The sequence below is a fragment of the Aptenodytes forsteri genome, unplaced genomic scaffold (assembly GCF_000699145.1).
Source record: "Aptenodytes forsteri isolate BGI_AS27 unplaced genomic scaffold, ASM69914v1 Scaffold132, whole genome shotgun sequence".
In the NCBI taxonomy this organism is placed as follows: domain Eukaryota; kingdom Metazoa; phylum Chordata; class Aves; order Sphenisciformes; family Spheniscidae; genus Aptenodytes; species Aptenodytes forsteri.
In genome coordinates this window covers 3,221,110-3,247,945 of record NW_008795520.1, presented here as the reverse complement: position 1 = coordinate 3,247,945, position 26,836 = coordinate 3,221,110, and the positions used below count along the sequence as shown (strand labels likewise).

At 39.5% G+C, this 26,836-nt stretch overlaps 1 protein-coding gene across 1 annotated transcript in view; it reads right to left on the bottom strand.

Annotated features, from left to right (window-relative positions):
* The window catches only part of DISC1 (disrupted in schizophrenia 1), a 204,052-nt gene that overhangs the window by 19,996 nt on the left and 157,220 nt on the right, over positions 1 to 26,836 (bottom strand). The window contains exons 11-12 of the mRNA XM_009281786.2: positions 12,178 to 12,421; positions 6,334 to 6,378 (exon numbers count right to left, since the gene is read on the bottom strand). Of these exons, the coding sequence (XP_009280061.2) occupies positions 6,334 to 6,378; positions 12,178 to 12,421 (289 nt within the window). The remainder of the gene's footprint in view (positions 1 to 6,333; positions 6,379 to 12,177; positions 12,422 to 26,836) is intronic.

Here is a 26,836-nt window from a genome sequence, read left to right as displayed (position 1 = left end):
GGAGCGAGCGAGCGGCTGTGTGGGGCTTAGTTGCCGGCTGGGGTTAAACCACAACACAGTGTCACTAAAATAGCCCCATAAGATAGGGGTTATATTCTATTTATCTTAAACTCCTAATAGGTATTTTGCAGCTTAATTCCTCTTTAATACAGCAATAATAGTGTATGGTTAAACTATTTTTGCACCTACATAACACAGCTGCCTTTTTAGTTGAAATGAGAAGTTCCTCCATAGTTTAGACAAGCATCATCTCTCAGGAACTTACTTGCAGGCATCACGTGAAAAATGCAGCAGAAGGGTCACCATATACATTATGATTTTGTAGAATATATATATGGCCTTTCTTATTTTGGATTGGAAAGATGTGGTCATGCAGAGAACTTAACTTCAGTTTAACATCAAGAAAAGTAATAAATGAAATGAAAAAAATATATACTGCTCTCAAAAATATACAAGAATAATTCTAAATACTCAATCAATTCCACAGTTTCTGCCCCCAGGCCCTCATTTGAAAAAAGTTTGATAACCCAGAGAAGTAGACAGGAAAGATTTCTCTTAGTGCCTTTCATGCCTAGTAACGTCACTAGTAACATTTTTATTTGACATTTGTCTATGTAGGCAGGCAAACAGTTGTCACTAACACACAAACTATTCAGAACAGCTCCCGGTTCAAAAATGGTACTTTACACTGATCAACATCATCTCAGAGAAGAGTGGACTCTGCCTCCAGCTCAACATATTAATAAAATACAACTCATCCAAGCTTGTAGGTTATGTCAATGCTACAAGCTACTGTAAGTCTTAAGAATTCTTCGGTTATTTTTGCACTAACAGCACTTTTAGGAAGTAGCTAAGAGAGATTGCAGGAGTCAGGAAAGAGCTGGGATGCAGTATTGCTTTATGGATTTTTCCGTGAACAGCGGATGTAGCTGGCTGGGATTTCCTCCCCCCCTCCCCCTAAATCCTTAAGCAGGTGAAAACAGCACAAATGTCAGTGTGATTTGTTATTTCTTAAGGTGGTAACTGAAGAAATTCTTCTGCCTTCTCACGCAAAGTAGAAATTCTCATTCTCTTCCAGAGATACGAGAGTCTGATGTGAGAAACAGGAAGAACAGACAACGTTCCAGCTGATGCACAGCTAGAGCATCAGCACACTGAATTAAGATCAGAGGGAATGGCTTCCACTTTAGTTTTCTGCATTTCAATTTACTCTTTTACAAGTCATTTTAGTCATCTATGAGCAACAGCTCCTTGACAGCATTACTCAAGGAAAATGTTTGATCAGCTTTTCCGGTGCAAACACCTTCCATGCTCTCTTGGATCTAGTTCAGCAATTTTATATAGAAGAATCAGTATTCTAGTAGCTAGATTAATCTAAGCCTATTAGGGATTAGAGTGTCTATTAGAGTCTTTGGTGGTTGTGCTGAGAAGCAGGATTCCCAGATATAGCCTTAAAATTCATTTTTCCTACAGAGAACTCTGTAAAAAGGAGTTGCTTTACTTCAAAGTAGCAATATCATAAGCCCAATAAGACATGTAAAATAAAAGCCTTAGAAGACCTTCTGCAGAACATCAAAGCCAAAACTCTTACACCTGTACTAAATCCTCTCTCTCCTATAATAGTTACAATCATTCAAAATAACATAAATAACTACAAAAAGTTGCCCTTGCAGACAAATACTTCACTTTATGGCGCAAGGTTTAGAACAATGACTTATTGTTGGTAGAACTGCTGCACGCTTACCCTTACCCCTTGCAGAAGTCAATGGAAACTGCGAGCACTTGAAACTCCACAAAGTCAGGCCAGGGCATCTCTTAAATAATTTCTAGAAACAAAAGGCAACCATCCATATGTTTGTCTTGCTTGAGCAGATGCTTCAGTCACATGCAGGCTAAGCACACGTGCCCTCAAATAACGAGCTAGATGGCCACACAGTGTCCAAAGTGCAGGTGGCAGAAGCATTTGTCCCTGCTCTGCGTCCCAGATTTCCCACCCTGTGTGCATTGTCCTGGGCAGGTGTCATAGATAGGGAGGGCAAAGTGGCCACTGAGAACAGGCCTAACCTCTTACTCTGAAAATAAGGCGTGTTACTCATGACCAACGCCATCCTAGCATCATGGCAAGGCTGACCAGGAAGCAACCAGGGACCACCAAAGCCCGCTCTGTGACCTGCAGTGAGATCAAGCCCACTGTGACTGTCCTCAGCTGGTGTCTGTCTACACAGCTCTTAGCAGCTGACAGGGATTTTGTGGTTCGGTTGCAGGGCAGAGCCTGCTACAGGCTGTGCAGTGAGCAAGTTTTCCTAATGCAAACTTCCCTTGCTACAAACCAAGACGGTTACGTTTCATTTTACCCTGACATAGCACACAATGATAACTAAACATTGTCCTCTTTATCACTATTTTTAATGTGATTGAAGGCTTTGACTTTCAATCAGACCAGGATTTTTAAAGCTTTTATTTCTATTCCTTTCCTTCCTTCAGTGTGTTCCTGTCTTCTACAGAGTGAGGTGCCCAGACCAGTGCCATAGTCCTCTGGAGGCTTTGACATTCTCAGCTAAGCACAGTAATTATTTCTGTCTTACAGCTGAGGCTGCAAATGACATTTGCCCTTTCTTGTAACAGGTTGAAGGTAATGAATCCCACTCTATTTGTAGTCCACTATAACCCTAGATTCTGCTTCTGCAGTATTGTCATCTTAGCTGCTATTTAGCATCTGTATACATAAATCCGACATTTTTTCTTCCTCAAACGTAATTTGCACCTGTCTTTTAACATATCCCATCTTATTGATTTCAGGCTATGCTTTCAATCCATCAAGAGCATTTGGAATTCTAATCCTAATTGAAATGATGTTGACTGGCACATAAACTCCTGGCCTACCTCCTTTTTAAAGGCAAATACCAAGTCCGCCTTTTACTGATCCCCTGGGACTCCAAGCTTCCTCTAGGAGTTTTCAAAGAAGCTTGTTAATGGTTTGGAGATTGTTTTTCTTGGCTCCTATGCACTCAGAAGAAATTTCATCAGTCTAGCCTGACTTGAGTACATGTCACTTGCCTTAGGACTCTTCACTGTGTTCGTCTCTTGCTACCTTGTAGTGAATACTAAGAGCACTACACATATGGACACAGTTTATCATTTTTAGAAAGACCAAAAGCAAAGAAAATAAGGAAGAAAAAATATTTCTGCCCTCTGCTCTCATTTCATTAGTTTCTCATTCACCTTTCTTATTAGAAGACACACATGCTTTCTTTCACCTATTCCTTACATACAGTTTATCCCTGAACTCCCTTGCCACTTGGCATGTCTTTTGCTTACAGTAGCTTAGTGTATTCAGTGGTCTTGCTGGTTCACTCTTACACTGTGCAGTACCCTTTCAGGCTCTCCCTTAGGAACGTTTTTGTCCTTTCCTTTTCAAAATTCTTTTGGGCCACTGAAGAGTTGCTGACATAGACATGTAGTCTGTTACTGTGTTCGCTCTTTTCTGCACCAAAAGAAGATGGTGCTGTACTATAAACATGATGTCTTCTGGAGGGTACCAAAGATTATCTGCCGATTCCTCCTCCTACAGAGTTGGTCCCACAGAAACTCACCTGTTGCTTCCCTGATTTTGTTTAGGTAAGTTTTTCTTTCAGGGAGGTGGTTATCCGCCTTTTCTCAGAAGAGGGATCAAGGTTGTTTCCCAATTACTTTTGCTCTTGTCACCTTCCACTTACAGACTGACTGCTAGCTTGTTTCATCGGCCTGTTTATGCATATTTAGGAGACTGCAGCACTATGGCATGCTCCTCAGTTTCTCACGTGCAACAATTCAGGCACAAAGCTTTCCAGACAGCTGTTTTGCAACTGTGAGCTACCTCCTTCCCACCACTACACGCTTTTCCCACATTCCCTTTGCTTGCATTGATCCCCCTTCCTCCTCCGCAGGGATAGAACAACACATGGGAGTGTTAAATGACTCATCAAATTTACAGCCTGATGTTGGCAATTCTTCCCCTCGTGTATCTTCCGTTACAGCTACGGAGGAGTGTCCTTGGAAAAGCATCTATGCAGGAATAGAGCTTTCCACTGCCTTCCAGCACCCTGCTGCAGTCTGGGTGACAGCAGTCTTCCCATTCTCATCTCTAGCAGACTGAAGATCTTCCCTGAGTGCAGACTTCCTAAAATCAGTGCAGACTACTTCACTGGCTCATTTAATAAAATTGGGCCAATTCCAGTTCCTGCTGTGGGATGATGAGGGTATTTACTGACTTACCAATAAAAATTCACAGTGGGCCAGGACTTGGAAAAGAAACAGAAGCGCCAAACTGTTTTCCAGTGTCCACACCCTGCTGTGCTAGGAGTCAGCATAGCTGGGTATCATTTATAGGTGGTTCCTAGCATTGTTCACTCCCATCTCTGCTCCTGAGTCACTAAGATGCAACAATCTGGAATGACTAACAGGGTGCTCTTCTGCAGGCAGCGGGGAGACTGACAAGAGTGGATTAGGGGACCAGAATGTCAAAGGAACATTTAGGCAAAGCCTTGACATGGTACAGGGTGCTGACAGTTTCACAGAGCTTTTATAGAGCTGTCTACAAGTCAACATCAATCCAGCTGTGGCAATGTGGTAGAGCCTGGCTTTCTAGCAAATTTCCATTTCCTTTATTTGTATCGTTGCTCTCTATTCTCTTTATGCATTTTTTTTTTTCCTCAAAACTTCAAAAGGGCAAAGTTCCTCTGCTTCTGAGGACTCTAAGATATTAAACTCTTAGTGAACACTTCTACAGTGGCAGCCCTCTATGCCTGTGAGCTCTAGTGCATTTGTAAACCCAGCACACTCATGACACTCCCGTGCTCTGGGCATATCTCCTGTTAAGCAAAAGAACAACTTCCTCAGTCAAGGGCTGGGCCGTACTACAGTTTTCAGTGCAGGTCTCTGCTGGACACAAGCTTGCAGTTGTACTCTCATTTGCTTTGGTCCAGACCATAGGCAATTTTTAGTTTCCAGCAAATATTTTGCTGTCTTGGCAGCTATCACTACCAACGTGCCCTCAGCATATCGCCCTGCTGGCAGTAGGGCTTTTTGCTACCTTTATCCCGTGGGACTACCTGCCCCATTTCATGTCATCTGTGGACACAAGCACCTGCACAGCTTTGCTTTAATTCACAGCAAAGTTCACTGATAAGAAAGGCTATTTGCATTTTCTGCAAAGTTCACCTTCACTCTCAAGGCCTCCTGTTTTTATTTATGCTGAACTCACACACAGCCAAGCAGTCCATCCTAGGCACGCTCTCATGTCACAGTCTCCTTGTACACAAGGTCAACAATCTGACTTCGGACATGCAGTTAGATTATCTTTCCTGGAGCATTCCAGCTGTTCCACAGTCTTTGGATTCATTGGTGGGAATCCAAAGAAATGCCTCATCTGAATAGTTACCCCAAACTGCAAATTTTTTTATTTATTTATTTAATATTTGCGTGGCTGAGCACTTGTCACTTGTACTTGACACGTGGCATGTATGCTATTATGGAAGGTGAACTGAGGGTTACTTACCCGTGTAATTAATTTGCTAGCTGGACACAATGCTTGGATACTAAATTTCCTTAATATGTAAGTTGCAACCCAAGGCATACCAATATAAAAATGGACCAGACTGAATCAGTACAGCTCTTAGAACCAATATAACTCTCCTTACACATATATTACCTAAACTCTTAGTTCGTATCTAGACAGATTTTTGTATGTAAGCAGATTTTTCTCATCACTTACTCTCATAGGAAATGCATCTCATATTACTCAATTATCCTAGACTTTCTTAAATATATAGACTAGGATCTGACAACTTTTTATTTATGAAAATAATGTAAAATGACAAACATCCAGTTTATTCAGATGAAATTCCTATTACCCTGTATTCTGCTACAGTATGGTTTTATACTTCAAAAGTAAATTCAAAGGTATTTTTAGTGGTATATAAGGAAACAAGTAAAGCATCATGATTTTGTTCCATTCCTAAGCATCCTTACAGTGCTACAGTAAGGTTGGCTAAATATTATTGGTCCTACTTTTCCCCAACACATTCATCCTGTTGTTGGTATGTATTAAAAGCACTAGCACAGGATTTAACTATTAACTCCCTGAAACACACAGCAATTTTGCCATTATATTCAATGGAAAAAAAAAGAATGGGCCCACTCTAGTTGTGCCTGTGTTGCTTTTCTAAGTGCTCGACACTCTCTAGCAATTTTTACCCAAAGGTAATACTATAAAAACAAGTGTCATTAGTTCTAATTGAGACCCAGAAAAGTCTGTGCAATACCACCACTTTACACTGCCTAGAAAACACTTACCTCAGATAAATGACCCTCTGCTCCAAATGAAATGTCTTCCATAACCTGTTAGAGATAAATTATTAAGTATACGGTAGATACATGCTACATAAACAGTAAGATTTCATTGGAACTTATAAAAACCATATAGTACATTAAAAAGTTATATAAGCTGAGCAATTACATCATTTTGCTTCACACGCATGAAACATTTCAATTGCATTTATAACGGAGCAGTGGCAGCCACCCAATATTTAAAGCTAAATTTGAATACATTTTATTAAAGCCTGCCTTTGGCTTCCCAGTTAAAATCCACATGGAATACTGCCTCTAAAACTGAAGGACTAACTATAGATCGAAACAAACTTTTCTGTCAAGCTCTTACGGATCTATAAACAATTCAAGAGTCCACAGAAATTTTTTTGGCACAAACCCTGTAAGTGATTTTGGGCAGGAGAAACAAAAGACCCCACTGATGTTTTGTATGGTAATGTGTGCTAACTATAGTCAGTTCCTCTTTCAAAACTTGTTTCAACTGTAAAGTCTGTAAGAAATTAGCCAACATTTCATTCATTGGCTGAAGAGCAAAGAAATTTGACGTTAACATTATTGGAAAATCATTAATACTTATCACACATAACAGTATTGATAATCTTTAAATAAACTGAGATAGGCATATTGCTTTGGTAGGGCAATACTTAGTATCACAGGTATGTACATATGTATAGAATAAAGTACAAAATCATTACTCTGCCATAAGATCATTATTATTACTGGATACTATTTTCAGTAATCTATCTGAAAAGAGGCTGCTTAGATTTCTTTTACCTGTGATATTGATTTTCTGATTATATTTTTACTGCAAAATACACATAAGCATTAAGCTGAAATAGCATTATTGTAGCATTACTGAAATGCTACAATCTCTACCTAAAGAGTTAGCATTTCTACCAGTAGATACTATACAACAGTATCACACGCAGTTAAGGGGCATCTTACTGCACAACAACGTGTGTGACTGTATAACAATGATCTGATCATTGTGTACAAGCCAGCTGCCTGTTGCTACAGAAATCCTTTCCAGCTTGGATTAATACAAAAAACATTCAAACGCTGACTTTCACTGATGCTTAATGCTGACATTTAAAATGAAGATTAAATATAAAGTTTCCAAATTATTTTTGAAGCTCTACAAATACAGCATTTAATTAAAACTCAAATGAAAGCACAGTTTATTTAGCTCTCTAAAGGCTTTGTCCTTTACACGTTGCACATTTGCCTCCTGGACCACAGGCTATCTCAATGCATGGTAATGAGTTACAGCCTGCTGACAGAGGCTTTCTTGGTGCTTGCTATCACTAAATTCTGAAAACTGTTGTGTCATATCCTGTGATGACTTCTTTTTGATGACAGGCGCCACATTAAATATTAATTATTATTTTTCATTATTATCCACCTAGAACATTCATTATCTTACAAAAAGTGAATCAAATGAAGGCTCTGCAATTACAGAACACCTTCCCAACACCGGAGCGCTCTACAAAAGACTCCAAAACATCTTCCCAGATGGCAAAACTGAAGTATGCAGAGGTGAGGAAAAGACAGCAGCCCTTACTCTAACCCCTGGCTCTCTGCTTCTTTTATGGTGAAAAAGAGAGAAATTATCTACAAAAGAATTCTGATGGGATAACTACCAAAAATGCTGACTTACAAAAGGTAACACTACTGAACTTTGGGGTTTACCTTGTAACTTTAATCACCTCAATTTTCTTGAAATCTAGTAGGTGTTTCTTTCCTTCATAGTGATTAAGAGGGAGCACTGCACAGCATGCCAGATAGCAGAAGAAGAAGAAAAAAGGATAGGTCAGGAACTCAAGCCTGCAGGTGCACACATACTCATGTTCATCAAGATACTTGGTGTTAGGGAGGTCCCAGCACACACCCCTCTCTCTCTTTATTAGTTATCATCTGTGTTTCTGGTGTTATAAAAAGGTTTTGCACATACATTATCAACAAGCAAAAAATACAGCAAGTTATCATAAGGAGTGGAACAAGCAGGCGTTACATGTCTGAAGAGAAATGAAATGTTACTGTATATTTTAGAAATCAGATATGTAGCTAACTATGTAATAATGATCATAGCAACTTCCACATCACTCACATGTCACCTGGGCAAAATAATTTGCAGTCAGTTTAAAAGTACAGAACATTTCTGGGATGAAAACTAGAACCCATCTTCAATTCCTCAGAGACTTGGGAGAAAATCAAGCCCAATTAGTCACAAAAAGACAAAGTAGAACTGCAACAATGGGGCACCCTAATTTAATCAAGATAGCTACCAGGTGGAGAGTACACGCTTATAAGAAAGTTCAAGAATCTCTCTCAAATACATTAGACAACAAGCTGACTTTGACATGATTGAGGCTAGTAATATTGTCTATAACTTTGCTTCAGCATTTTCTTAAAATACTATAATCTAATGAATTATCTGTAATTGAGAGGAGTATGTCTTAATTTTTAAGTAACTCAGAGTGTTCCACAGGGTGATTTTTGCTGGCCTCACTTTATTTAGTTTTGACCAAAAAATCAGTAGTGATGTTTCAACAAGCTGAGCTGCCAAAGCACGTGGCTGTCTTCCCTGGTTAACAGTCAGTGTCACAAAGGAAACCTGGTTTACTGGATTATTTTGGGATGCCACAGTCTACCACATAAACAAACTGGGGAAAAAAAAAAATCTGTACTGTTTTGGAAAACACAGTTATGAAGACTATAATATAACTGTTGACAGTTAATAAACCTGTGCTCACACATGACAGTAAAATATCTGAACTTTCAAAGAATTTACACCTTACATTTTATACCAGAATATGTCATATTTTACGATCTAGTGAGGATATTCAATTAAAAATTAAAAACAGCCCCCCTGCAAAGCAGTATCCGAGGTTCTGAGTGAAGGGTTCTTTCTATTCATCTATTTTGCTTTTCTTATTATTATGTTTCTTATTTGTTTCTTTGTTTTCTAATGAAACCTATACAGTAAGATACAGTTATATTCAAGAAAACTGTATTTATAGTATACATCAGCAAAACCAATACCCGCTCCACAGTAATGCTTAGCCAGATACGACGTGACAAATAACTGGAGAGCTTGATTTATAGCATTTCACCGTAAAGTAAATCAATCACCTGGGAATGAAATGTACCTTCCAAGGCATATATGCACATATGCTATTATTACCCTTTGCTATACTGTTTTGCAGCAAGTAATTCAGTAACCTCTAAATACAAAGAACACCACTCTTTCCTTTTGCTTCAGTGACCAACAGTTCTCTCTAGAAATTCCTCAATAGGGAACAGAGGTGACACAGTTGAAGAGAATAGTCATTCTAGAAACATGGCAACCACATCAAGCTTCTCCTCTCACAGGGACACCACAGCCTTGTTAAATAATATCAAACCAAGTATTTTGACAAATACATGCTTTTCTACTAGGTATCCCCATTTGCTGATAAATGGCTACAAAAAGGTTCACTACTAATGGACAACAGTAAGTTTTTCCATGAAAGTCACATGAATGGCTAGATTTAGAGACTAAAAGCCACACCACTATTTTATTTTTTGTCACAAACATTACATTATTTTTAAATAAAAAATTACAATACCACGTAACAGAGCACTTAAATGCTACAGAAGTGGTTTGTCTTTCAACTAAGTCCATTTACAAATGAAGACATATTCTCTCTTGCACTTCAACACATTACAAATCATGCTAACTTCCAGTTTTTAAGTAATGTGTCAGGTTTTTTGTTTGTTTTTATATTCTGCCTTGTGACGAACTACTAGGAGATGTTAGGGAACATTACGCTATAGCTCTTCTCTAAAAGTTTAGATACTGCCTGTCACTCCTACTGAGATCCTACCAGCTTTACTACCTAAAGCGTACTTGTTTGGGTAAAACTTCTATACCCTACAACAAGGAAAACATCCCAGCTCCTGAAAGTATAAAAGCAAGCTGACCAACCCTAATTCCAGAACCAGAAAGCAGTCTATATGTTGGGGTTTTTTTTATGGTTGCAATGGGTTGCAGTCATCGCTGATGTATAACTTCGCCTCAGTGGTCAAAGCCGCAGGCAGCACTGAAGCAGAGGAAGGCTAGTTGAGTAAGCTGTGATGAAACATGGCTGTGTTGCTCAACTCCTTCTAAAAGCTAGAAAACAGATTAATGTTCTTATATTAACAAAACTGCTTCTTTTTTTCTTTCAAGTTTGTCAGTCCTAGGAGCGCTGTGGGAATAGATGCAGGAATACCTCCACAGGTCCTTCACTGATGGGCATTTTCATGTTTGTACTTACACATCAGCTTCTGAATGGATTTTGGCACGGTCTCAAAATGGAGTTTATTCAGGATACCAGCATAGGCCAGATGCCAGGCAAAGGCATTTATACCACAAAGTTTAAGCACCTAGACGAAGAGCTGAAGTTAGGGGGATAGTCTCCCTAAGTTCCCTCTATGGTTGATAGAGACAGAGAGAAAATTATCAAAAAGCAAGTTCAAAAGGAGAAGCTTAATGGACGCAGTGCAGATATGCTTTCCTCTTCCATTAAACATATGGGCAACCTGTTGCTCTGAGTCCTGCACCTCTCTCCAGAACCAGAAGTCACCTCACTTCAGTTGCCTAGATGTCATTCTAGGATAGCAATGCTGATTTCCAGGGAAACGAACTGGGCTTAAAGGAGTGAAATACGTGATCATCTACAGCATGAATCTCAAGAGTGCTGCAGAAACAGTTACAAAACACCAAACTCTCCAGAGCTTCTCAGCTGCCCTTTTGAAAGGGGACCACAGCTTTCCATAACCAACAGAACTGCTCATATTACTTCAGCAGACTCATCAGGAATATGATGGGGGGGGGCAGGGAAATCAAAGCCACAGCTGACCATTTCCAAGAAAAATGCTCTCTATGTGGAGTCAGTCCATAAACCGTTTTCAGTAGGAAAAGGCTGCAAGTACTATTGCAGCCCAATTTAAAAACAGAATTTTACTAACAAGAGGAGATTTTACAGTAAGGCAAGGGCCTGCTTTCCACTAAGTCTCAGCCAGTATAAATGCAAAATTAGGCATCAGCTTTCAATGTAACACACAGTTCAATAGCTCTTAACATCAGGTGCGATTAAGCACACTTTTAATTTTTGTCAACCAAATTCCAAGGTAATAAAACTGACAACTCCTATTGGGGAGTTTTTTGGTCACAGTGGTGCTGTTGGGTAATAAAGCTTTTTAACAGCTTGTTTACCTTGGCAGTGCAGTTAAAAGATTATTAGGTAGCTGTACATTTTTAAGCAAGGATGGCATTCCAGAGCAGAACACAAAAACTTAAAAGAAATTTGTCAAACCCTTAAAGCCTCATGATTTTTTCCTCCTTTTAATATTTGTTTGATGCTGGAAGCCTACCAGCATCTGAGCTAGGAAGCCTTTGACCATTTCACTAGGGGAGGAAAACTTACTCTCTCCCCACTTCAGCTAACACAGATCCAGGCTAACAAGTCAGCAGAACTAACTCAGAGTGAAACTCGTCAGTGAGATGAGGAACAGCTGATAATTTGTGTTAAATACTTAATCATTTTTCCTTTAAATCCTGATGTACATTCTGTATCCACATTTTGAAAAGACTGATGGTGAAAGGAAAAAAGGTTGAAGGGCTTCTGAGAAGTTAATGAACTATTTTATTCATGTCCCAGATTGGAGGCCAGATGTTAAGTTCATACTTAACCAGCCCTGCTGACCCATCACCCAGATTCAACTCCTCCTCTCAAAAGAAAAACCAGCAGTATTGCTTGAAATGCATCTATAAAATATTTCAGATACCTCTTTTAGCTCGCTGTGCTTGGGGCAGGGAACAGTGCTCCACTCTATGCCCTTTGGAAAGTGACCTTCTTTTCTTTTTTCAGAATCGGATGGGCCATCAGCAGTCATCTCCATCTCATCCATTTGGTTCTCCTCTTCCTCAAAAACACAGCAACTGGTTTCTTTCAGTTGAAACCCTCGGATCAACAGCTGACAGGCCTCCAAGTCAGCTTCCCACACTCTTTGGAGCAGCTGGCTCCCGCAGCTGAAATAAAAGCCAAAAGAAAATAAAACTGCAGTTCAGGGAGAATAGTTGCTATTTCAAGTAACTTTTGGGGTGACTACTTATTATTAGATAGGAAAATAAAAACAACGAAAAAACCAACAACAGCTCAAATACTTCTACAGAAATAACACAAGCTATGTCAAACTGAAAAGCAGTAAAATTATGGCCCTATTACAAAGCCGATGCCATAAAAAACCTTTGTGCTAAGATGTTGCTTCCAACTGTATGGCGTAGACTGGCTGCACGTGACCTTCTCCTGATCAGATGCAAGTCCAGGGGTCTTGCAATCATAATCAGAGCTTCCTTCATGCTATTGGATATACAGGCCTGTCATCCTAAAAGTAGTCATGTGTTTTTCCTGCATTTGACATAGAAGATCTTGTATGAGCAATAACACTACTTACTGCATTAAATCAGCTCTAAGTTTTGGAAAATAGGTACACTAACTTTCTTGTTAGACTGAAATGTGCTTGCTTCAACTCTGATGAATCAAATTAGATTAAACTATAACACTCTTCCTTTCCTTCAGTCTTACACTTTTGGGTGTTGTCCTTATCTCTCACTGATGTGCTTTGTTTTTTTTTCTACTTTGTTAGCCCACCAAAGAAAAAACAAAAAGTATTAGGAAATTCAAAACACCAAACTTCTTCATACTTTTAATCCATTGATCATCTCTCAGAGATGTCCATGTATGTTACAGATATGGTCCTGAGATCCGTCCAATAGATATTTTCACCTGAAGTAAATGGGAATTCTAGGCATAAACAGTTTTTCAGAACAAGACACTGCATACTAACATCACGCTGCTCGTAAGAGATGTGGTCACATCTCCATTTAATACATGTTGTCTCTAAGGAACCAAAAGACTAGGTTGCCTACTAAAATATAGCAGATCAGTGGCAGAGCCTGAGATGGGACTCAGAAGCACCAACTCCCATGGCAATAGACACTTCCAGACAGATTTGAATGCTAATATCTAATAACGGCAATATTTTTTTCACAGTGCTTCTCAAATTATATCATTTGCTGTATAATAGTAAGCAATTATAAGTGACTAAAAGAAGGAAAATAACTATTTGATTTCAACGTTTCTGACTAAATTAAATACCAGCTTATCTTTTATTCTAAACGAAGGATAAAGGAGCTGCAGTGCTCACAATGAACTCATTAATCTAACAAAGGTACATTTTTAACTCTCCAAACTCTACAAGATGCCAAGTGGTAAAATTCACACAGCAGTATTTTGAGACTGAGAGCAAAATTAAGCTCCAGAAGCTGAGCTACTTGATCAGTGCTTAGAGTCAGTATATATGTTTACTGAAGGCAGAATGCAGCATGAGGTCCACAAATTGGTCTCCCCCAAGGAGTTCAGAGTATCACTAATTAGAAAGGGAAAAAACCTTCACTGGATTACACGTCTGTGTTCCATCCAGGTAGCATTTCACTTACCAAGCCGGAAAAATAAAATAACCCCCACTGTTTCTCTACTTGTCAGTCACATCATCATGGTAACACAGTCAAAACATCTTCCTGCAGACATACATAAGCCCATTTACTTGCTTTTTGAAAAAGTTTGTTTGCAGCTATATATGGCTTATTATTAAAGGCTCAGAAAACACACTAGAGACCTAAATCGTAATTTCCAGTGGATAGCTGGTTTTGGCTATTCAATTTAATGAAGAGCTCTATTGACAATACTAGGACTGAGGTAGTGATGTATGTAGTATTCACAGTGGAGAGGATGAATAGCATATATAAAAGTACAGCATAATGCTGCCTGAGCTGCTGTTATTCAGCCATGACTCAGCTCATCAGTCAACATGCTTTTGATTGCGTCTAAGTTTTACATCCATTTTCGTAATCAGCAATTACTGAACATACCGCTAATAGATCGCTTTTATTTTAAGGACATCTTTGTTTTACCATTTTATCTGTAAAACTCTGATACATCTTGAACTAAGATACTAAGATGTTGTGCTGAACTTTTCAACTGAAATCAGTGAATGCACGTATACTCGGATATTCTGAACATACCTAAGCCCAAGGACTCTGCATCTTTTAGTCTGTATTTTGAAATCCAATGCTCAGAAGCATTTTTCAAACACACTTTTAAAATGAAAATTATTTGAAAGCTGTAAATAGCTGACACAGAAAAACGTATCAAATAATTATTAAAAATTACGTTATCCCCAGCATGCAAAAATCTTTAGCTTTTACATCAGGTGTAAAATCAAGCTCAATTGAACGTCAGAGTTTTGTTTATTCATGTTCAATCCACACGAAAAGTGCATTTGCAGTCTCCATGAAGCCAAAAGTATGTGGATGCCTGTACTGAACACTGAGTTTTTTCAGATATGCAACTTTTCAAAATGGTGGATCGAGATTGGATCAGATCTTATATTATTCCTATACTTATAAATATTTTACGATGTATCAACTTCTAGATGTTACACGCCTGTCTGTACGTTACTATCAAAGTGGTACATGTGGCAAGTTCAATGGAAGCGCCAGGAACAATTTGCTGGAATCCACAACAAACCACAATCCATGAACTGTTTGTATAGACCCAGCAACAACAAAGCATACCTTAATACCTACTGACTGTGAACTTCCAAGTGCCAGAGTGCTCATGAGTCCAAAGTGCCAGGCTTTGTACAAATGCCAAACAGATTACAATAATGGCCCTTTTCTCAGAAGGACTTTTAAGTTTAAAACAAGCAACAAGAGCTAGGATACAGGTGAGGAGACAACAGTGGACTGAACATGGCACATTAGTTACAGTACAACAGTTTAATTAGTTACATCAGTAACTAATTAGTCTAATCACTGTCAAGCACACTGAAGTATCACACTGAATGAGAATTTTAAGGACTTGCAGGAGGCCAATGAAATAGGTCAGTGGATATCCAAGATCTCCATCCCTCCATAAAGGAATCATGTAAGAAAGGCAAAAGATGCTAGTATAAAAACATAATGGGCAAGTGATTGATACCAATGTGGTTTAACATCTGTAAATGGAAGTCAGTCTTTTGATATACATTAAAAAAGACTGAGTAGGTGGTATAAGGATTGTCAGCAGCCTTGACATTGAAGGCTAGTAGTTATGTTTGATGTGACAGGACAGAGGGAACCAATGGAGAAAAGCAAAGTGAAATGATCAGAAACACAGAATTAAAATTAAAAAAAAAGAGAGAGAAAGAACAGCCATTGCAGTGGCAACACCACTTCGAATGGACGAGGGTAGGGCAAGACTGCTTTTGTCAAGTCACGGCCAGGGAAATGGATGTTGAAGTAAGTGAGATGCAAGATTCAACCTGAGTAATTTTTTAGCTGGATGGATAGCTGGGACAGGTTTTATCTCAAGGATACTATGCAGAAAGAATCTACAAGAGCAGGCCTAAATTGACTTGAAGAATGGCTGAGACATCCACAGCAACACAAAAGGACGCAGCAGGGAGAATGCTGGATTAGGTCAAGTTGATGATGATGAAAGAGCTGTCAGAGAAACAGCTGTTTATGGACAGGAGGAAATGAATGTGGAACAGAGAGGTTTATCCTTGAGTTCTCTTCATAAAGTGGCAATTGAAATTGTAATTGCAGATGCCTTTACCAAGTCTCAAGTAGTTTTCTAGGAAACAACACCGGAGACCAGACAGTACAAGGAAACTAGAGGATATCTTCAATCTACACTAACGTTTGGTGAAATTTGTGTCGAGAGTCATATCCAGCAAGGATTCTCTCTCTCTTCCTTGAAGTCCAAAGAACATTGCTCCTCTGTCTTTTCACAAGATTCCCAGCGATATCAATGGGGGCTCTCTATGTGGCTCTCAGCACAACATTATTCTAAAGCTATTTATAGTGCTAACTGGAACTATGAGAACACGACTTTCCTATTGAGGACTCTGCATACATACAAAAGGCACATTCAGTTCCTGAACATTATAGCCTAAATGAAAACATGCCTGTGTAAAAATAGCCAAAAGATTTTATATTAAACCCTATTTAAAAAAGCAAAACAAAGTGCCCCCAAATCTCAAAAGCAAATCGAAATCAACACAAGGAGATGTCACTACTTGTAAATCTCATCTCTAGTTTTTAGGAATGCCCATTGGTGAGTGAATTGTTGAAAGTGGTTTATAACACCCTGAGGTCAACACTGCGCGTTGATAGAAGACATTGCTTATTTTAAGGGAAATCCCTGTAAGAAGCCACATCTTGAAAACCAAGAGAGTGAGACTGAAGCTAAAAGGCTACATAGTAAGACATCTATTTAGAAACTGCATGAACGAAAGCTAACTTATGCGGGGAGATTAACCATCACTAAGAAGAAATACTCTAGACAACTTCCTTCTAATAGGTGAGCCACACTAAGGTGCAGATTCAGAAAAGCATGCATGTACCTTTCCCCAGTACCTGGCACGTGTTAACACTGCATTCGCTGACCCTAAAGGCAGTTTTCTCTGACAAGAAAGCAAATGAAATGCAACAAAAATAGTCTGGCAGAAACAAGAAGGATTTTCATTACAACAATTAAAATTACTGGAAAGTTTTGAGGCTTGCAGAAAATGGCACTATGAATCAAAAGACTTCGCTCTATATTCCCATTCTTTGTTGATCTATTGTACAAACTAGGGAAAGTTTCTCTATATTTTGGTCACTCGCTTCTATTTATATTTTGCGCCACAGGGAAGCAACTAGCTCTTCTTACTCTACATTTAGTTACGTCTCTGTTGCCTTTTCTTAAGGCAACAGCGATGCAGTGAACAAAGGAGGCAAGTAAAAGAAAGTATGGAGTAATAATAGAGGAAGGCAGGCAACCATATTGCTTTACTGTTAGCAGAAATCCACCCCTCTGATTTGGTTTATCATGTTAATTCACAGTCATGCATTAATGGCCCTTCTTATATTTAAGAAATATTTACTACTTCAGGAATACGTTTTGCTTCTTGTCTTCATAAAAAAAGGTTTCCAGCCTGATCTGTTCTTGATCGTTATATTAGCTGTTATATTTCAAGATGCCTACAACCAATCTGTTGAACAAACCAAGGACTACAATGTTCCTATCAGTGGGTCACATGAGGCTCTAAGGAGAGGGAGGCACATAACCCTGTTTTCCCCGTCTGGCTGGTGTGCAACAGCAGACTGATAAGGGAGAAGGTACAGCTAGGGTTCATCAGATCACAGCTCTCAGCTGACAAGACAGAAGAAAGAAGGTGCAGAAAAAGGGACAAAGAAAACCTGGACTCTACCTGAACAGCAAAACTTTTTTTTTTCCTTGGCCTGTGCACTAGAAAGTCACCTTTTCTAAACATCTGAAATCAAAACCTTTTGGTTTTTTTTTCTTGCAGGTCTCCCTAATCCTATAAACCTCTTCATAAAACCTCAATTTCACAATTCAATTCCTTGCATTGTGTCTCTTCTCTCCAATCTCCTCAGGAGCTGAAAATCTCATGAATTGACTTCACATTGTTCTGATCATGTGATTGTCCACCAGTGTGGAGACATTCTTCCTACTCCCTTATTTCAAAGCTCACTGACAACACTTGTTTGCTGTTCAGCACTATTATTGCACTTCTCCATGTAAAAACAAGACTCAACTCCCAGAAGGTCAGGAGACTCCACACTCCCCCGTCAGATGACAACCTGCTCTAACACCTACCTTGGACACCAGCTGGAACTCCCAGGCAAAGTCTGAAGTTTGCAGTACTTTTCTCTAGCACAAGCAATTTGCTTCTCTGACCCTGCCTTCTCCCTTGTAAAACATACAATAATATCTAGAAAACAACAAGTAGCTGACCCTCTTTAAATGTGATGTTTGACCTACTGGAGAATACTCTGGACCAGAACCACAAAAGCCCAAGGAAGCAATCCTCACGATCCCCATCTAACTTCTAGACTCCTACATCTTCAACACCTAAAAATTTTGCCGTGGACTGACTTTTCTAATATCTAAACCTTATGAGCCACAGGCAAGTCCTCTGCACAACAGTCCTATCCAAAAGACATCCAGCACACCCAGACAGGACACGATAGTGCAGCACAGATCACATAAAAGGAACCACATTAGGAAGCTCAGAGAGGCGGGCAGTGTGCTCCTTCCCCCACAGGAGACAGATCCTAAACAGCACTAGTTAGCTAGCCCTTAAAAGCTGCTGGCACTACTATCCTGAGCTGCACTCCACAGGCATTAGTCCTTCTGACTGATGTGAAGCTCCCAATGTTGCCCTTTGCCCTCAACGTGGTGTGAAGTTATTTGAGGGCCTATTCATCTGTTTTCTTCTGTTTATGTAACAGGTAACTAATGAACACCTTGCAAAGGCTCAATGAAACTCAAAGCTTTTCTGAGAGAGAAAAGTCCATGTTACTGTTTTAGAAATTATTTTGCAGTGATGATAATTGCTCTCTGAAGACTGAGCTATATAGGGCCAACAACAGAAATACTGAGGGCTCTCTAAAGGGGTTTCTAGAGGAGTTTCCACTCTCCCCAACGCAGCTAGAAGAACGGGTGACAGCAGTGGCTCTGCTTTCTACAGCATCTCAGGTGCAAAGGCAAATTTGCAGAAAGGGACAGATTTGAGGAAACAGGTGAGCAGAGCCCTCAGACCAGCCCAGCCCCTCAGTGTGGTGGCTATGGCATCCACCTCTCCTCTATTCACAGATGTAGCAGGGCAGAGTATACCTGGAGGTGCAGTAGGCAGAGTACCTGGAGCCAGGTCTCCTGTGTCTTTGTTGAGTGATCTAACCTCTACGATATTGCTAGGGAACACCCACCACAGTCTTTTAAGTTATGCTGGGACTAGGAGCTGTCACTTCTTGGCTTTGTGAGCAAAAAGAAGAGCAACAGTTCAATTTCCTCTTTGCCCACATCCGCCAAATTTCAGACGAGTCCTAGTGGAGAACCCCAAATACAAGCAGACACCTGCTTGTCTGAGATATTTACCACTGTAGACACCCTAGGCCCAGTATAAAAAACAGTTACAGAATGGAACTGAAGTGTAACAAAACCTCTTTGGAAGGAAAAATGCCACGCTGGAACGCAACCACCCAAAACGCTGCACAGTCTCCTTCAGACTGCTGCTGCCTGCTGCACAGACCTTGCTTCTTTCACATCTCTCCTTGCCACATCTGAACTTTCACTCCAGGGACAGTGTATTTCTGCAGGTCTGGCCGAAGGGACAAGCCTCCACAGGTCTTTATACTCCTTTCAGCTGAAAACTTAACTCTTTTCTTCCCTGCCTCTATTTTCTCCCCGGCTCTGTGCTGTTACCTAGCAGGTAACACTGCTATTTTATTACTTGTGGTAGCTCCAGGTAGTGTCTTTAGATGAAGATCCTATGAAAGACCATGCACAGAATAAGCATATGCGGCACTATAGAATTAACTAGCTGAGAACATCTAAAACACGTTATGTTTATATGTATTATGTTCTATTTGTAAACAATTTTAATTGTATTGTTTTATCCTCATGTGAAGGACTTCATAGTATGTGAAGATGTACATAATATGAAGTAAATAAGCCTTTTTAACTTGTATAAATACTTTCCTTTTAACATAATTGTAGTGACATTGAAGCAAAATCAACGTACCATGTAACTATTATATATTTCACAGTGCTACAAAATGAGGGACAGAGTTTTCAAATGTGTATACCAAATTGTCAAAGCACAGTAAACAAAGGGGAGCTGTGAGTGTAGGCAGTTTCCTACTTTGGATTCGTAGCTGAATGATTTCTGTCAGCGGCTGAGATGCATTATTGAGAATGCAGCCTTCAGTGCAGAAGGCAAGACAAACCGTGCATTAGGAGGGGGGGCTGGAAGCAAACCACTGCCCAGGACCAACTGCAAGTGGGACCAGCGTATCTGATCTCCTTCCAGAATTCCATTTTTCTCTCTAGTTCCATAGATTTTGATTTAATGAAGCATTATGTTTTACAGCAATAACTGTATGTTAACAAAGTGATGAACCAGACATAAGTTGTACCCTCTCCCATAAATTCCACTCTCCCCCCTCCCAAAGAAAGTGTAAATTATATGTAATGCGTCAAAATATTTCTTACATGAAGAGTCATTACATTCTCACATTAATGTTTTAAATCAGTTTTGGGCATTTTGTACATATGCATAATGAGGTTACACCACCAATTCCATAAATTGTATAATTAAGAAAAAATGGATAAACGCATTCTATTATGATGCATAGATTCTAAGATTCCTAGGGAATTTTCTCAGACTTTCAAATGCTATTAACTTCAACTGACTTCACAGAACATTTCTTAAAAAATTCCTTTCCACTAACACATTCAAAATTTTTCATAGCAAGAGGCTAGTAACAACAAATAAGAAGTAATATTCATGTAAAAATACATGACCCCTCACAGTGATCTCAGTAAACAGAAAAACATAAATATCTGACAGTATTTTCTGCCAAATGTTAAAAAATAATTAAGCCTATCAGCCACATGCATTATCCACAAATTCTTCCACTCAGTAAAACATTACCTGCTGCATCCAGGATACTGAAGGATTAAAATCTAAACTGAGATCTAAAAACAATCTGCTAAGAATCATGACATCTTTCCCTCGACCATAGGAAAAAATCTGGTATCAGCATCTTAAGGACAGAACTACCACCTTGTATTTTATGTGAAATGTACATATTTTATGTCTGCTTTTTCTTTCCTGAAAGGCCTGTTCAAACCAAGGAGGAAGAACAATTTTTCTAGTGCTTAAAACCAATAATGTACATTTGATTAGTGTTATTAAAAAACAAGATACCACACAATACCGAACAATATTTTTGTCGTTTTCTCTTCAATCCTCCAGCCGTTTATTTTACCCAGCACAAAACCTTAATCACGGCCTGGCATCTTTCTATCAATATTCAATGTCACTGTGTTATACTTAAATTATCTCCACTGGAAACACAAAATGACAGACTGCTGCAGCTGATGGTTTTCACTTTGATTCTTAATGCAAGGTGGATGCGGGAATGGGACCAACATGTCGAATGCAGGAAATTAAGTAATGTACAAGGGAAGAAGGAAGGCACCTTGTAGTAAGAATTTACTACTCAATTTTGTCCCTACATTTACTATACAGTTTATTTTTACTATATTACCAAATCTATAATGTAAAAATTTACTACCTGCTTTCAGGGCTATTTATTTCTCTTTAAAAAAAAGAATGGAGTAATGGTCCTGTGCCCCTACCTTCCCTGAAACATCTATTATAAATAATCTATTCTAAGAGTAAAAAACTTAACTTTGATAAATGAGGAGAAAGCTCCCAGGGAATTTTTCTTATTAAGCAGTCCACGTAAAGCCTTCTCAACCCTAGTTTATCATTCACCTCATTCATAATCTGATAAAGCACCTTCAAGTTTGGTACTAACTCTGATAATTCAGTCTCCATCCTGCTTGCCTTTGGCTCCTGCAGTAACAGCAAAGCCCCACAATGTCATTGAACAGTGGGGTTGGGGTTTTTTTGACTGGATGGAAATTGCTGGAATGAGATTTTTTTTCTGTGCTATTTAATATTTGATCCCAAATCAGATTTAAAAGAGGCATGAATTCAGCCCTGATTTTGGAAAGCATGCACTTCAGGATCTATGTATTCATCTAAGCTCTGTTCGAACAGTTGAGCTGCTGCACAAGCCTAAGTACTTTCATGAGCTTGAACCCCATAGGAAGGATTCAACTTCTAGTGACTTCCACTGAAACTGAAGCAACTCAGCGGCTTTCAAAGTCACAACCAGTTCTAATCCAACAAAATACATTTGTTTCCAAAAGTATGCCACAAGAATAAAGCACAGTGTTTGCACTGAGGCCACATTCTCAGCTGCCACAAGTCCACACTGCTGCAATAGCAGCAATGGCTATTTATACCAAGAGAAGAATGCATTCTTATCGCAAGGCAATTAGAATAATGAGCCTGATCTCTTATTGTTTATTAGAGTCTCTGACCCCAAGTGTTAGGAACATATAGAAGGAATTTACAATTCTCCTATCATTTTTATTCACCTCTGATCTCCTATATGAAATTCAACAGTTTATAATATATTCCCCTCTCTGAAAGGATAACAGATTTAGACTTTCAGTATCAAGTGAATTTAGGAATATGAATCATCCTGTGTACTACTGACTGAGCGGGAATTAAGCATACAATGATTAAAAACAACAGGACAAAGAAATGCCCTTTTAGAAGATATACAGTTGGGAGAGATGATATATTGTCATCATGTGGGAATGTATCTTGAATTTCAACCCTTGTAACCAGGAAGACACACCTGGAAAAATGAGAGTGTTGGCCAAATACTGATGTCAATAGCCGCATGCTTACGGAGTTCCTCTGAAACATCCGAGGGCACGATATGAGCCGCTGTGGCTGCAGGGTCAAATAAGGTCAGGAGCCAAATCATGTTCTGGCTCAAAAAGAGCAAGAGAGAAAGAGCAGGGTCTACAGAACTGCCCTGTTTGGACCCTGTTTAGCTACAATGAATGCTGGCTGCTGTGTGCTGCCAATGACAGCACACTGCTAGCTTGCTGGGGCCTGCATGTCTTCCCAAACTGGCAGAGTACGTTACCAGCAGTAAGCACAAAGTAATGAATGCTTCCAAACGCTAGTGTGAAAGACTGTCCCAGTTGCATGCAAGATAGAGCTAGCCTATGTCTTTATACTCAGGCTACGCAAGTGATGATACTTCATTTATTTTCTACTCATTTAATTATCATGATGCTTGTATTTAATTGGCCACTTAGGACTTTGTGCAAAGTATTGTCCAAACAGAGGCCAGGAGGACGTAGCAGCACTGCTGGACAGCAGGCAGATGACATCAGACATCCATCCTCATCTTCCTTGATCACTCTGCACCCATTTACTACTGTTAATGGCAATCTTGCTCAAGAGAGGTGACAAAGCTTCTGAGAAATGCACAAACCAGTTTCAAGTCTTGTCTTCAGGGACGCACTCAAAAACAGTAGCAGTAGGAAAATACACATCCACCTCTGAACCATTTTCTTGCCAAGTTCAGAAGGGATCAGGTCTTTCTCACTACATATATTCACCTACATGCAGCCACCAAGGGGACCTGGTAAGAGAGCAAAAGCTTAATGCCATGGACACAGGGGTGACAAACAGCTTTGCACATCCCTCCCTCCCCTCACATAATCATATCTCCACAACTAAGATAGCTTGAGATTTGCTAATCAGGTCACAGAGAAGACAACAGCAGGGCAGAACCGAGCAAGGCACAGGTGATGCTGATGGGCAAAGAGAAGCACTTTGAAGAGGTTACAGCCATGATGCACTCACCTTTTTCTTTTTCAGTAAAAATAAGAGACTGGGAAAAATCCCACGAAATTACTGGAAACAGTCTCCTGCTTAAGAAGATGGTTTTTTATCAAGTTTTCAAACTCAGTCCCTAGTTTCTAGAGTGCCTCTCAACTGACACTGTTCTTACTAAAAATCTGCAAATAACGCTAGCATCTCCTGTTGCACATTTTCTCCATTATCTGGATGGGATGATGAAACCACTGTCTTTTAGCTTGACAGAGTATCCAAAGGTAACTCCTCAGCAGCTACAGCTCACTGCAAATGCATCCTCTTATTGACAGCCTTGGACCTTATCTTCAAACATCCTCTGAAAATACTAGGATGAAGTCAGTGGCTGAACACTCTTTCTGGAGCACAATGGAGCTGTGAGGTAGAAATATCTCACAGCCAAAGCATCTTTGCATAGGAAATGGAAAACTATTAGAAGCAAATCACCAAAGCTTATTGCATCAACCTTCCCTTCATTAATGCAAACATACGTTAGCATAGATACCTACAAGAAAAATTGTACAGGCTTCCAGGTCAAAAAGCCACACAACCTACTCTCAGGGAAGAGGAAGCCACTATGACTGATGTTAGTCATGTTAGACATTCACCATTCACAAAATGGGATCCTCTCTGCATTCACAAGTATCACTGATTAACAAACAAAAAAAATTGATGAATATGAATTTCAACCTCTTAATAAAATCCATGTAATTCAATCGAATAGAGAGATGAGAAAACAGGGAAGAGCACAAGTGATTGAAAAAAAAAATAAGAAAAACATTACTTATGCTCCAAAATAGGGAAATCTCAGCACGCCAAAGCAGCAAGGTGATATAGAATTACTTATTCTTGATGAGGCAAGAGTTTGCAGCAGAGAGGACTACCGTGACATTAATGAGTTTCAGCAAAGTGTTGAACTCTAGCTTTGCAAGCATGACTGACCAGCACCAGAACAATGCAGCGTAAGAAAGAGGCATACAGAATAAGAAAAGATCCTAACAAAATACACAATTACTAACCAGCTAGAGAGGCTGTGAACTTTCAGCACATTTTATTTTTAAGCAAGGGCAATACTTTCTGTTTTTAGAAGGGGAGACCCAGCCTTGCCCTCTGATGATTTTTGCTATGCTAAGTATAAAATGAATGGAAGACAAAGAGCCTGGAGGGAAGGGGGGGAGATGGGCAAGCTTTTCCATGAATAAGCAGCAAAATCCCCTGTCACCTTGTCTTTGCCAATGCTGCACACTAACCCCTGAAGTTAATTCAGTAATTTCAAAAAAGCCCTAGCCTGGATGAAACCTGAATTAGTATGGACAGAGAGTTACTAAAGGCTGCGTGACCATGTGATTTGCTTTTTCTAAAGCTTTAAGAGACACTGGAAACTGGCCCCAAATCTGCCCTCCTTTTTTTTTTTCTCCCTAAAAAGATCTAGTTTCAATGCTGAGATTAGATTTAAAAAGAACAGAGCTTTCCCCTACTTTTCATAAAACACTACAGTCATGTGCCACAGCTCCCCCACCTCCCAATTAAAAAGGAAAAAATAAATCAATATTTGTGACCCACCATCCCTGAACAGGCAGAATGCCAAAAAAATAAGAATAAAAGACAACAACAATTGCTAAGCTTGTAATTCTTATGCCCTTCTTCACTTCTTACTGTTTCATATAGAAGCCAAACAGTCATTAAAAAATGTTCAGGGCACAATATATGCCAAATAAACATTGGTGTAATACCAACTCTCCACTAGGACTTAAAGTGGAAAAGTAAATTTTGTGTTATGTCTCCTTCCCCTAGACAACTGCTGGACCCGAAAGCCACCCCATCACATCTCTCCCTTTCTGCAAAAAGCCCCCTCCCACACCTCAGCTAGCAGATGCTTCCTCAGGAATTAAAGTCCTCCTCTACTTGCAGCAAGCACTCATTTTATCACCACAGAGCCAGAAGATCCTCGCTACTGCCACAAAAGACCTGGTGGGTTCCATCAATGTGATGATCTCCTATCTTGTAGAAGCAACAAGACAATAGCAATAGTTTTTTGTGTTTTGTTTTGGGGTTTTTTTTTTAATATTTTCTGACTTGGTGGAAGAAGTAGACTACATTCTTTGCCCTTCCCCATTTTTACTGCTCGTGCAATGTGCATTTCATCTATAGATGGGTATAAATATTAGTTCTGCCAGTGCTGAAAGACACAAGTTACAGGTTTGGGAACCAAGAGTTGCAACCCGTCACGACATGAGTTTGTCTACCAAAGGATCTCCACTAGCACACATGGCACCAGATCACTCTGAAGATGAAATGCGCATTATGCTGCAGAGACACGATTACCAACTCTAATCCGCTGCACTTTCAGAGAGATTATTTCAGTTTCCACCCCCTATGGGCATTAGCTACACTTTCCACATCCAGGAACAGCAAAGATTCTCCCCTTTCCTCCAGACCCAGTTAATCTAGGCTAATCCGTTTCCATGAAGCAATACCATCAAATTTCTCATGAGATTATTTAAATTTACTAAGTTTCCAAGATAATCTGTCAGGACATTCCAGACATTTTCAAATATATTGCAAGTGATTGTGAAGACAATAAGAACATTTAATGAGAACCTGCGCTGTGGTCACGCAGTCTAAGTTATCTTGAAAAATAATTGGCTGCAATTTAAAGGTGAGAATAGGTTTTCTGTGAATGAAGTGCTTTCTTATATTCCTACTACCCAACTTCCCACCCCACCCCCCATGATATACAGAAAGGAAATACACAAAAATAGGTGTGCTAAGGAATAAAGTTGGAAACAAAAGAAAGAAGGTAAGAATAAAATTTACAAAGTGGAAATGAGACAAGTGGAAGGAAGGGAGACAGAGAAGCCACAATAAAGGAAAGATCAGGAGGAGAATCAGAAAGGCCCCTCTCTAAGAATGCTAACTGCAAGATAGAGCAATCAGCAACCAAGAAATCACCTGTAATTTATTAACTAGCACACTTAGCAGTTTGTTAGTCACTAGTCACAGCTCCTTTTATTCATGAATATTTTGGGCAAGTGAACTTTCCCAATAGTACAAAGTACAAAAACAAAAGATCAGC